Raw genomic sequence first — 12,746 nt, forward strand, 5'->3', positions numbered from 1 at the left:
ACAAAGGGAGTACAGAAGGATGTGTTATTTTCCATGGGGGAGAAAAAGGTGATCTGGCCTTTGCAGAACATGGTATCATTTGATTGTATCTGAAGATTTATTTCAAAGCTAACTCTTAACGGTACTGCAATTTTAATTATGTTCTCTTTATTTAGAAAAAAAATGTGGATTTCTGACTCTTCCTATTCTTCCCTGTCGTCTCATGTTGTTAACATAATTAGGAAATTCAGCTCTGATCTGATTCATAAAAATAATCCAAAACTGTTAATAATGTAATAAACTTCAGCTAACTGAACCTTTAAAGTGGTTGATTCATGGATAATTCCTTGCATTAAGGCATTGTTTAGGGTTTGATTACTGTAGTTCTCTAAGTGTACTGTAGCTCTGTACAGTACTGTAGTACTGTACTGTACCTCTTAGTGTTGTTTTTCAGTAGGTTTATAAAAACTTTGCAAAAACTTTACTAAAACAAATATTATTGCATATTATGTTCTTTAGAGTTTTTTTGCAGTGTGTGAACATTCTTTTTAAATTTCCTTTTTTCCAGCAAACTACAGGAGCCCGAGGACCTATTCCTGCAGGAAGTGTAGCTCCTAGTGTACCTTTCTCTGCTTCTTTGTTGGGGACGCTGCCAGTTACTGCAGGATTTGTTCCTTCACCTTCTCTTTCAGAAATCTTTTCACAGCCTTTGGCTTCTTCACTGGAAAATTTTTGTTCACCATTAAGCACTTTCTCAATCAGTGACCCCAAAAGAGGTAAGAAATGAGTCTTAACCTTTTATGATGAGAGTTGTGCATGAGCCAACTGGCTTCTGTTTTTAGCAAATGAGTTTTCACAACTCTTCAGTAATAATTAACACTTACATAATATTTCATGTGTGCTCACAATTTTGGAAAGTATTGATAATCAGTGTTGGTTGTACACAAGAATTTATAAATAAAGCTTTTGTTTACTTGGGGTCTGCATAAGCATGCTCCAAGCTCCCTCTGTTCAGTTTTTCTGCATTTATTGTGTAAGTTACTTGTTTCAGGTGAATAAGTATGAAGAAGGAACCATGTTCCTTCAAACTTTTTTTTTTTAAAAAAAAAAAGTGTTTTTACAGCTTAAACCATTTCTGAGGATTTGGCAATAAACAAGAATTCTAAAAGGCTAATATAACTGTACGCTGAAAAGATACCAGTATTACATGTTTGGATTCAAACTCTGGGGATTATAATTACGTAGTGAAATCAGGTATGTGAACTAACAAGATATAGATAGTCAATGAATTAGAAAATATAAAATAAAGTTTTGTCTCTAATTACCAGTGTTACAGGAGCATGCTCTCTTTAGAACAAAGCCAAATTTACAAAATAAAATCAAAAATAGAAGCATCCTCTTAATCCTCTTTCATGTCCTCATTTTTGATAGTCAGGTATTGCTTATCTAGCTACCCTTTTTGTACTGCACAAGTATCTTCATGTTGCTTCAGTATATGCCTGTGAAGCTACTGCTGATGTTAATCAGATGGTTATATTATAGATGATTACCTAGTAATTTTTCAGCCCAGATGTTTACAAGGGGCTTTTACATGATTGAAAAAAAAAAAGTAATCATAGCAAACAAAAAAACCTTTGGTATTTGTCAAAACCCCAAACCTTTGATACTTCTACTTCTCAGGAATGATAAATAATTTTTCGCATAGGATGTTTTGGGGAACTGAAATAACTAAAATTTCTCTTTATTTCTTTAGACCTCTCAAGTTCAGCTTCTAGAGATGGAACACCAACACTTAGCAGCAATAATTCCCCGTTATTTGTAAGTATTTTTCATGTTTTCTTTCACATCAATTCAAATGTTAACACCTTGAAGGCTTAACATAGATCTTAATTTTTACAGTAGAACTTTCTATTTTTAAAAAATGGCACTTTTACCATTAAAATATGATTCTGGGTTGGAGAACAGTTGTACCATAGCTCACAGCAACAGTAATCGAACACAAGGAAAAATGTACAAAGGGTGTTTTATGTATTCAAACTTTGACTACTGTCATAGCTACTTTTTCCATTCTGAGGAACTTCCTGTAAAATACTGTGGAAGTGTAAAATAACCAACCTAAGAGAGAAAATCTCTTATGATCTGAGTGCCAAATAATCCTGGAAACCTGTCCTAGTATAGGAACAGAGATCACCTTGTGTCTGAGAATACATCTGGTCTCTGTACCCTGGTCATGCTGTATATTTTCAATCATGCTGCTGGCCATTGATTATGTGTCGAAGGGTGGCATGAAGGATTGCATCTTTATGAGCCAGGATGGAGTAATACTTAGCCTGGCAAGTGCTGCTCAACTTGTACCTGGATGGATCTTGTTATATGCTTAGTCTGTACTGGGTGTTACAAATTTTGTGTGTAGTCTTTCTTATGCTTTGAAAAACAATTTCAGTAGGTTAAACTTAAACTGTAGATAAACTAAATTATATGGATCAAATAAAATATGCTTTCTTCCAACAGATAAATGGCCCCAGTAGTTTGTTTGGGTCTGAAAATTACATGGGAATTGCAGGCCAAACTAGAAATGACTTTTCAAATGTTTTTAGCAGCACAACTGCTAATATACCTATATCTTCAGCACTTGCGGGAAGAAACCCATTAGAAGGTACACATGAGCTAAGACAGGCCTGCCAGTTATGTTTTGTCAAAAAAGGTAAGGGGCTTTTGGACTCAACTGGGATGATTTTTAAAAAATTATAAAGCATACATTTAAAATTTTAGTGTTCATAAGTTAAAATACTGTTGGCTTCTAAACAGTGTTAATCCTGACTTGTTCTTTGCAGATGTAGTATGAACTTATGATTAAGGAACTGGTAAAATGTTTCAACAACTATTTTATCCTCTTTCTTCTTGTCTTTATTTCGTGTCCTAATAGATTCTTGATTCCTAAACCCACCACAAATCACCACACGCTTTCCCCAACCTGTAGGTTTACTATGCAAGGTCGTTCACATTCTGTATTCACTTTCCTCCCAACCCCCAGGGTACTGTGAAGAATGACACCTTTGCTCAAGACTAAAAAAAAACTTGCAATACTCTCTCTGATTGGCCATGGGGAATTGAACCGCAGTTCAAAGTACCTGGTAACCTTCACATCCCATCTGTTTTATTGTTCTTTCAAACTAATTCTAAATCATAATCCTGAGGCTTCCCAACCTTAGTAATAATTAACTCCACTGTATTGACTCAAATGATCTTAACCAGTATTGGGCTTTAATATAACTAATCTTCTAGGCCTGAGCTGTTGCTGTTAAATAGAGCCATATTCTAGAGGCAATAGCTTTTATTAAGACTAATCCTAAAAATAAGCATTGTGTTTCAAGTTATAGGTTTTATTGATATACTAATGAAGAATTGTATCGAGACATTTAGGGGATGACTACTGTAGTTTTTAGAACTTTTCTATTAGTTTAAAATTATTTTTACAATAAAAAAATCCATGAAATGATGTTTGAAAAACCATAGAACACATTCTGTTAAAAGCAGGAACTATAAAAATATTGGTGGAAGTACTTAGCATGTTCCTAGCTTCACTTTTTGTATCAAAGCATCTATTTCTTCTGTTTCTTTGCATCTCTATCAAAGCCTTGGCGTGTCTCCCGCTTTTACTACCTACTTTTGAAATTGTACTGTTCCATCAGCTTCATGTCTAGGGGAACTGCGTCACACTCTTGTTTTTGTAGTCCCTTAAACAGTGACATTCACTGAGCATTTCTCATCTTCAGACTCTCCCTGATTTCTTCATTTTGGTGATAATGTAATCTTCACTTTAGTATCATCCTAAAGACAGTTTAAAGCTAGGCATACTTTTATTTCCAAAATCACAAAGTTCTGGGATGGGCATTTATTTTTGGCACGAATGTACTTCTTATCTAGTGTGTTTTGTGTCTAAACGTAGTAACTGTTCTAATACAATGGAAGTTGAAGGTTAAGAGAGCCATTTACTGATCCTTGGAATTTGTCTGCATTGACTTACTATAAATAAGCAATTTAAGTTTTAAGTTAGTGTTATGGAAACATATACTTTGGAATTTGAAAAAATGCAGCAATTTGTTGCTCTCCAAAAGTAATCTTAAGGTTGTAACACAGCATCCCTCCCCAAATAACCTGTGGTTTTTTTCTTGCTGAGACTGGTCCTTTTGTAAGTATTCAGTTTTTTTTCTATTCTGCTCAACATGGCTATTAATGACTTCTGGTTCTTCAGAGTTGCCGGTGCAAGTAGGAATTCTATACAGTGTGTTCGTGTACTTTGCTTTTGGGCTCATGTGCCAGTCTGGGTATGGAAATGTTAAAAGTATGCTGCAACTTATGCAAATATAAGCAATTTTCTGTGATTGTTTCAGGTCCTAAATTATTGGATTATGCTTACCATCCCAGTTTAGAACATAAATGTAAGAAGGATATTCTAATTGGTAGAATAAAAAACTCTGAAGATAAGTCATGGAAAAAAATACGTCCAAGACCAACAAAGACACAGTATGTGGGACCATATTATATATGTAAAGGTATGTGTTCTAGATGGTAAAATGTTAATGCCTACACTCAAAGTAATATAGTTTAGCTTTTTTACAGTGAAGTATAGATTGAGTTTTTATTTTTGCTCATGGGAGTTGAAGGAAGTTCACTGGGTTGTTTACATTTTCAAAGGCTGTAAGGGGAGCTGTGTTTTGACCATTAACGTGATTATTTAGGGAACATGCACTGTACTTCTGTTCTTCATCATGAATAACTTCCCTTCTGAGTGGTGGGCTATTACTGTTCAAAACAAACAAAAAAGCATTCTCTTGTTACACTTTTGCAGTATGATCTTCTACTTACAATGTAAGCAAGATGACTTGTGGATTAATTAACAGCTATATTTAAGCAAAGGGTATTTTGGGTTCTCAGCATTGTTGCCTTAGACTAGAAAAGAATAGCTGATGCAGGTGTGCATCAACCTTTCTGGGGAGTCTTACATTTTCAGCAAGTCATTCAGCGTAAGGTTTTGCTTCTGTCCACTAGAGTTAAGTGACCCATTTACAACAGATGTAGCTTCTTTATTAAAAACATTTGAAACGGAGATAGAGGAAGTGTTAAGATGAATTTACAACAAAAGTTGTGTAAAAGCAATGTCATATTCAATGTTGTCATTTTAGATGTTGCTGCTGAAGAGGAATGCAGATATCCAGGTCATTGTACATTTGCGTATTGCCAAGAGGAGATTGATGTGTGGACACTGGAGCGCAAAGGAGCCCTTAGTCGAGAAGCTCTTTTTGGCGGAAATGGAAAGATCAACTTGACTGTGTCCCGACTTCTTCAAGAACACCATGGATTATTTATGTTTCTTTGTGAGGTGCTGCTTTATTTCTAATGACACAGTAAAAATGATAATAATAAAATTATCTGGAAAGAAATGCTTTAGTTCATGCATGACTATTTTGTAAATTTTGAAATGCATGTTCAATAATAATTTGGCTAGCTTTAGATTAGAGACTAGTTGAAGTCTCTAAAATCTTTAAGGTAAGGTATATTTTTAAATATATAAAATACATACTCTATAATTACCTGTTTTTGTGTTCCAGAAATGTTTTGATCACAAACCCAGAATAATAAGCAAAAGGAACAAGGATAACTCATCCTCTTGTTCTCACCCTGCTATGCATGACTTTGAAGATAACAAGTATGTCTGAAATACCATCTCTCTAAGTTTTGAATTAAAAGCAAAGGTTTCGGGGCATTTTTTAATATTGACTTTCATTTCTTACCTGTTGATCAACTTATCTTCCTTGCTAACTGACCGCTATGCTTTGGTGGCATGGGTAAGACAAACTTAGTGAACAAGGATTGTCTCATGACTAAACTGAAAGTGAACTATTTCTTCATCAATGCATTCAAATTAGTGGTATCCACACTCATGTTTGAATCTTAGCGGTTTTGGTGTCAGCTTGTTAATAGCTTATCTACCTGGTGAGCTGCATTGATGTAAACAGATGTGTGATGTTAAATTAATACAGGAATTCGTAAGTTTGCTCTTTCTTTGGTCTGTTTTGCTTATTTTGCTGTAGTTTTAACTCAGTTAAGAACAGATTTACCTTAATTACAGTGTCTGAAATAGACCATAGTCCTTATTAATTCAGTTGATAAAAAATAGTGTGAGGAAAGTGTCTTTATTCTTTGAAAGTTACAAAGACTTCATAGTGGTAATAGTGCTAGATAAGTTTTGGAGAATTAATAGACTTAAGTTTTTATATGATGGAAACATAAATGGGAGCATTTTAATGGCTTTGTTTGTACTCTACTTCCCTATATTGAGGAAAAACTACAGCTGTAAGAGCTGGGCTGTTACCGTGATGCATCAACTCTTTCTTTAATGGTGTTCTGCAAAAGAATAAGTACTTGTATTTGTAATTAGATCAGGATATATACTTGGCAGTGGACATGATATGCTTTCCCTCTTGGAAATGAGTGATCCAGTTGGACTGAAATCAGTAATGCTTTGCAGAAGAGGGACCTCTGGATTTCACAAGAGTACTATATCGTGATGTTGGTTTACTCAGCCTAGAAATAATTAGATGCTACTTCCTTCTGGAAACTTTTTTGACTTTCTGATTTCAAGTAAAAATTGTTAAACAGACATTTGAATAAACTGTGAAGAGGAGTGGTTAATTTATGTGTTTTTCTACACAGGAACAAACTCATTTTAAGGAATATCTAAAATTTACTGTTTTCAAAACAGGTGCCTTGTCCACATTTTGCGAGAAACTATGGTGAAATATTCCAAAATCCGCCCTTTTCAAGTTCGATGTCAGCTTGACCTGTGCAGACATGAGGTGCATTATGGCTGTTTACGAGAGGATAAATGTTTTTATGCTCACAGTCTGGTAGAGCTTAAAGTCTGGATAATGCAAAAGGAAACAGGTATGTTTGGTAAAATACTCGCTTTACTCTTCATTGTAATGCCACTTCGTCCTTTGCTCAACTCCCTTCTGAAATTAGCAACTTGGGATCAGTGCATTCACTTAAATTTGCTAGAATCTTTCATATAGCGTATTCAATAAACAGTAATGTAAATATGATGGAAAGTATTGAGTAGGCTACTAGCTATTCAAAATCAGCAAGCTTTTAGTAATAACAACTGTCAAAACTACTCATTATAATCAGATTTTTTTTTTCTTGAAATAAAACTAAAATTCTTGAGCAGATATTTTATCCAAGTCAAACTAGATTTGTTTCTATTTTTAAACCTTCGAAGTTTGGAAGATCTTGATCAAATTTTTTTCACAGAGCACTGAAAGAAAAGCTTGAAATATTTTATTTATGCCATTGCTTCCCTTCATCCCCCAGTACAAGAATCAAAATTTTTTACACAGTTAAACCTTTCTTTTAGCTTAGTGCTTATTCTGATAGTCTTACATAGTGAGCCAGAAAATAAATCTTTCCAGTTCACTACTCTGTCTCTTATTAGTGTATGTGTTGATAAAACTTTCTGTTCTTGCTTACACAGGACATTTAGGCTGCTGCTTGTTGATATTGCTTGGTTTTGTTGGTTTTTTTGAGGATAACAAATTTTACTACTTCAGTTCTAGCTGATAGCTTTTGAGTGACATGTTTCTGTACTTGCGGTCTGTTCCTTGGTCATGAGTTCCAAACTCTCCATGACACACTTTTTTAAAAAAGCTATTGAACTGTTAGCAGTAAATAATTGGTACCACATAACAGTTGCTCATCCTTCCTACTTTGCTCTGTATGATAGCAGTACTTTACATATTAAGTAATCATGTTGGATCATTGTGATGCACAGAGGAAAAAGGGAAGTGTGGCAATCCCAGTGTGTTACAGTGTTTCTGGCATTTTTGCCCTTTTATGTCTGATTTATCCTCACCTGTCCATTCTTTGAAGAAGAGGCTCCTTGTTACTTCAGCTTTCTATCTAGATTCTTGTACAGGCATACTGACATGAGATGTCACACTGACCTGAAAATTTTGGAGGAAGAAAGTCAAATACAGACAAGAGATGACTTTTTTTGCTGATTTCCTGTTCTGTCTCTCCTTGGATGAGCCTTTAGAAGTTTCTGTGTGAAAGTAAAACAGTTATTTTCTTACCAGCTGCCCCTACAAAATCAAGGATAGCAAATACTTACACTATAATTTCTATTTTGAAGTAAGGGTTGGGTTTTCCAAGAAACTTGATTTGCCACAGAAGGCATTATTTTTTACTTTATGATGTGTTCATGCTGTCCTCATGCTTTGCTGAAGTCAGTTAAAGTTCAGTCTCTGCTCTTTGAATGAGGTTCCTCTTCTGAATGTAAGGTATGGGAAGTAAATGCTACCTCAAGCAAGAAACATTTTACTGACCCTTAAATCCAAACATGGATGACAGTCTATATTTGTGTGGAATTAGAGCAGTAATGTTACCATATGTGTAAACACTGTATAGCTCCTATAGGAACCTTAGCCAAAGTATTTCTAAGAATGTTTGGTTTTTGTTTTTTTCTGAAACAAAACTTAATTAACAGGCCTTGTTCAAAATCTTTGAAAAAAAGGCAGGGGCAATGTAGTGTCTGTCAGCTTGCATTTTGGATAGTTTTTCTGTGGTCCATAATACAATGTAGCTTTTCTAATTAGACTGTCATTAGAGGTTTAGTATATTATGTTTAAATAAATATTCAAAGATGCACCTTAACTTATTTGAGCAATCTGTAATTTGAAAAACTGTGTGCTTTTCAACGTGCTTTTTGATATATATGCAATATTTCTGTTTTGGAGGCACTCAGGAGGTTCTCAAGTATGTATATATATATATGTGCCTGTGTGTGTATGGATGTAAATGTATATACACACCCACACATGAGTGTTATGTATATGTATACAATATATGAAAAGAGAAATAGATAAAAGCTCTGGGGCTTCAGCAGCATTCAAGTTTGAGCATGTCTGTACTTCTACAACAGTCATAAGTGCTCAAGAACTTTTCCCCTTCCTTTACAGCTATTTCACATGATACTATTGTTCAAGAATCAAAGAAATACTGGCAGAACATGGAAGCTAGTGCACATGGATCACAGGTATTTTTGGTTTTCTATTAAACTAATTTTACAATGACTTTGGTGGTAATTCTTTTTCTATGTCTGTGTATAATATAGCTTATTTTAGAAATCACTTTTTTTAATGCTCTCTTCAAATAATCACTTTCACTGTAGGCTTTCTTCGGCTCGCTCACACTAAAAGGCCTGCTTTGCTTCTGCACAATCTTTTTTTGCTTTGCTTATTCTGTCATAGGTGGAACATAAAACCTAAATATGGTTTCAAAGTCAGCTGCCATAGGGCAATTAATTATCTTTTCAATATGTAGGACTTTTATGTGTTTAGTTGGTATATATTACCACAACTTCTGGTTACGTACACCTAAATCAGAAATAAGTTAAATAAAAATGCATTTGTTAAGAAATGTCTAGTTTGAAATTACAAGCTAAACTATTACAAGGCATGCAGTGTAACATCTGCTTCCGGACATGTGTTGTAAACTTTTATTGTAGGGGGTAATTCATAATTACGTATGGATTTCTTTGCAGATACAAAATACCTTTTATTGTTGTTGTTGTTTTTTTGGCTTAAGATCCTTGGGAACCAAATGAAATATGGATCACTTAATTTGAAGATGAAGTTTGTTTGTGGTCAGTGCTGGAGAAATGGTCAAGTGAATGAGCCAGACAGAAACAAAAAATACTGTAGTGCAAAGGCAAGACACCCGTAAGTAAGACCAAACAGTGAAAATTTTACTGTTTTGTCAGCCATTTAGAACCTCTTTTGGGAAACCTTGTTACTGCTTAGGAAAAAGTCATACAAGGAATTAAAAAAAACCCCAAACCATATTAAAGCAGTACACTGTCATGTATTTGTAGTATGTTAATAATTGGTAATGAGAAACACTTTGGTGGCTCTTTGGTGGGTTTTGGGGTTTTCTTTATCAATTGTGGTAAAGTTTCAGTAGAATTTAGTTAAATCTCAAATATATGGTGAAAGCTTTATAAATAACCTTTCTGGGCTTTTCTGGTTCAGCTTCTGTGTACACAGTGTGTCTTTTTTTTAATAGCATTTTCTTTCAGTGAATGCATCTGTTTTTTAGCTGGACCAAAGATCGCCGTGTGGTGCTAGTAATGTCTAATGAACGTAAGAAGTGGATGACCATTCGTCCTCTTCCTGCAAAGAAACAAGTGCCTCTGCAATTTGATGTATGTTAACCTAAAACTAATATTTTAGTTAAGTAAATAAGGTAACTGGAAAATACTAGTAATTGGGCTGGTTTCATCAGTTCTGCAGAAATTCCCATGGGAGTTGATGGGAATATATTCATAGCATTTCTACAGAGTTCAGCCTTAGAAAAGCACTGATCTCACATGTTATTACTGAAGCCCTTTTTCATCAGTGGAAGTTAATAACTTTTTAAGTGATTTAACTAAGTTCTTACTATCTGCAGTAAATATTTCAGAAATAGTTTAAACATACCTGTGGTCTGGTAATCTGGTAGGCATAAAGCAGTCATAGTACTTGCTTCCAGCAGTTTGCTTTTTCTAAGTAAAATACATGAGTTTTTTATAAAATAAACATGATTTTATTTTTCACGTGATATGAATGTCTGATTGGGAGGAGAAACACTAGCCAAGACCTGGGGCGGGGGGGAGGGAACAAAAACCCAAACCATTTTCTACTATCATCCATTTTTACTTTATATTCATAAGGATATTTTTTTTTATTCATGTTCCAGTTGTGCAATCATATTGCTTCAGGCAAGAAATGCCAGTATGATGGAAACTGCTCATTTGCTCACAGTCCTGAGGAAAGAGAGATGTGGACCTATATGAAGGAGAACAGCAGTAAGTAGAGGAGTAAATCTAACATGTTGTAAATCTAATTGTTCTGCTTTTCTTTCTTGTTCCTCAATTACTTTTTAATCTACTTTCTTTCACTGTCTTCTGTAGTAAACCTTGCAGGTACCTTTTCTTTTAATTTGAATAAGCCCAGACTGGGTATTCAAAAACAGTATTAAATAGAAATAACTATATTATATATTTGTCGTTTGATGTGTTTTTTAACAATAAAGTAGTTTGTATCAGTTATTTTAGATGTCTTGGAAATAGTATATTGATCATGCAGCAATGTTGTTTGGTGTTTATACTCCATATTGCCATGTGCACACACTAGGATTCTGTTGATAACATATGGGGGAAAGCTATTTGCAGAAGAATTCCCCACCTGCCACCCCCTGCAGTGTATTTACTGGGAATTACTATTCACTTTCTGTTGTTGACTTGTTATTCCATTAGAGTGTTAATGGGGAGAAATAATTGAAAATTGGAAGTAATAAATGACATAAATTCTAATATCATGGTCTGCAAGAAAGCAGGCTAAATTTACCAAAAAGTGTAGCACACTTTATATTAGTACTTTGAAATTCAGATATTGATACACAGCAGCACGGTTGTTATCTAGTGGCACAGTTGTTATCTGTACTTCGGGTGCCTGTTCAGAAATTTTTAACATCTTGCTTTCCCCTAGATAGGCAGAAATGGGTCTTGGTAAGTGGCCAGAGGTTCACATTGCTCTTGGCTCTTATCTTTAAACTGTGTAACTGTCTACATTGTGTCCTTCCTTTTTGCTTCTTACAGTTGGTGGGGACTGAATTATGCTTGTGAACTCAGTCGTTTATCTAGTATTCTCAAACACTTGCTTTAATTGCTAATTACTTATTTTAGCTTCTGCTCTCATTAGTTCAAGACTTGGAGCAGTTGTATGACATATGGCTAAAAAGTCAAAAACCAGAAAAAGGAGATGATACAGCTGCTCAGGCAAACAAAGAAAATGGGAAGCAAATTCACATGCCAACTGACTATGCTGAAGTTACAGTAAGTAATCATAGGTATAATTCTAAATTCAAATGTGGTTTTTTGTTCCTACTCCCCAGTCAGTAACATATATTGTCCTTATCTTGGTGCTTCCTTAGATGATAGCTAGCTACACTAAATGCAAACTTTAACTGACATTGTAAAGCAGTTCCTCTGAATCCTCTAAAGTCAGTGGAGATCATGAACTTCAGGTGATTGTTTAAATAACTATATCTGTTTAGGTAAACAACAATTTACAGGCCAATATAAAGAAAACATTCAAAATGTATTAGGAGCGGTTCTGTGATTACAGTGTTGAATTCTCAATGTTTTGTTTCCAAATTCCCTGTAAACCAGGTGGATTTTCACTGTTGGATGTGTGGGAAGAACTGTAATAGTGAGAAGCAATGGCAGGGTCACATTTCTTCTGAAAAGCATAAAGAGAAGGTTTTCCACACTGAGGACGATCAAAACTGCTGGCAGTATCGCTTTCCAACTGGATATTTTAGCATTTGTGATAGGTATGTGGTTTTTGAGGTGTTAAAAATGCTGAAAAATGACAGTTCATAGTGTAAATAATTAAGGCAGTTATTAGTTTTGATGGACAATGTTTCTAGTATTTCTTGCTTTGCATACATCTTTCAACAAGAAATTAAGTAAAAAACAGTATTTTAACATGTACTGTTAGAACTCAGGGATCTCAGGGTGCCTAATTGTGGAACCAAATTGCTTGTGTGATGTTACTAAAGGTTGCAAGTTTATTGCAGCTGTGTGAAATATTGTTGGTATTATTACAAGTTTACTTAGGCATCTGCATATTAATTACCTGTGGAACACAAGAACAGTACCTAGCTGG

General features: G+C 34.7%; 1 protein-coding gene across 2 annotated transcripts in view; it reads left to right on the top strand.

The window, feature by feature from the left end:
- ZC3H7A (zinc finger CCCH-type containing 7A) overlaps nucleotides 1-12,746 on the top strand; it is a 31,141-nt gene that overhangs the window by 15,349 nt on the left and 3,046 nt on the right. The window contains exons 10-22 of one of the 2 annotated variants that reach the window (XR_012654580.1): nucleotides 548-755; nucleotides 1,733-1,797; nucleotides 2,491-2,683; nucleotides 4,374-4,535; nucleotides 5,166-5,362; nucleotides 5,592-5,689; nucleotides 6,746-6,927; nucleotides 8,997-9,073; nucleotides 9,625-9,758; nucleotides 10,135-10,240; nucleotides 10,774-10,882; nucleotides 11,762-11,911; nucleotides 12,248-12,411. Coding sequence is in view for 1 of the 2 variants with exons in the window: in XM_075058856.1 (XP_074914957.1) it covers nucleotides 548-755; nucleotides 1,733-1,797; nucleotides 2,491-2,683; nucleotides 4,374-4,535; nucleotides 5,166-5,362; nucleotides 5,592-5,689; nucleotides 6,746-6,927; nucleotides 8,997-9,073; nucleotides 9,625-9,758; nucleotides 10,135-10,240; nucleotides 10,774-10,882; nucleotides 11,778-11,911; nucleotides 12,248-12,411 (1,829 nt within the window). In the remaining variant the exon portion in view is untranslated. Of the gene's footprint in view, nucleotides 1-547; nucleotides 756-1,732; nucleotides 1,798-2,490; nucleotides 2,684-4,373; nucleotides 4,536-5,165; nucleotides 5,363-5,591; nucleotides 5,690-6,745; nucleotides 6,928-8,996; nucleotides 9,074-9,624; nucleotides 9,759-10,134; nucleotides 10,241-10,773; nucleotides 10,883-11,761; nucleotides 11,912-12,247; nucleotides 12,412-12,746 lie in introns of those variants that run through there. The other variant, XM_075058856.1, reaches the window with a different exon arrangement.

Source organism: Buteo buteo, chromosome 27 (assembly GCF_964188355.1).
Source record: "Buteo buteo chromosome 27, bButBut1.hap1.1, whole genome shotgun sequence".
Taxonomy (NCBI): Eukaryota; Metazoa; Chordata; class Aves; order Accipitriformes; family Accipitridae; genus Buteo; species Buteo buteo.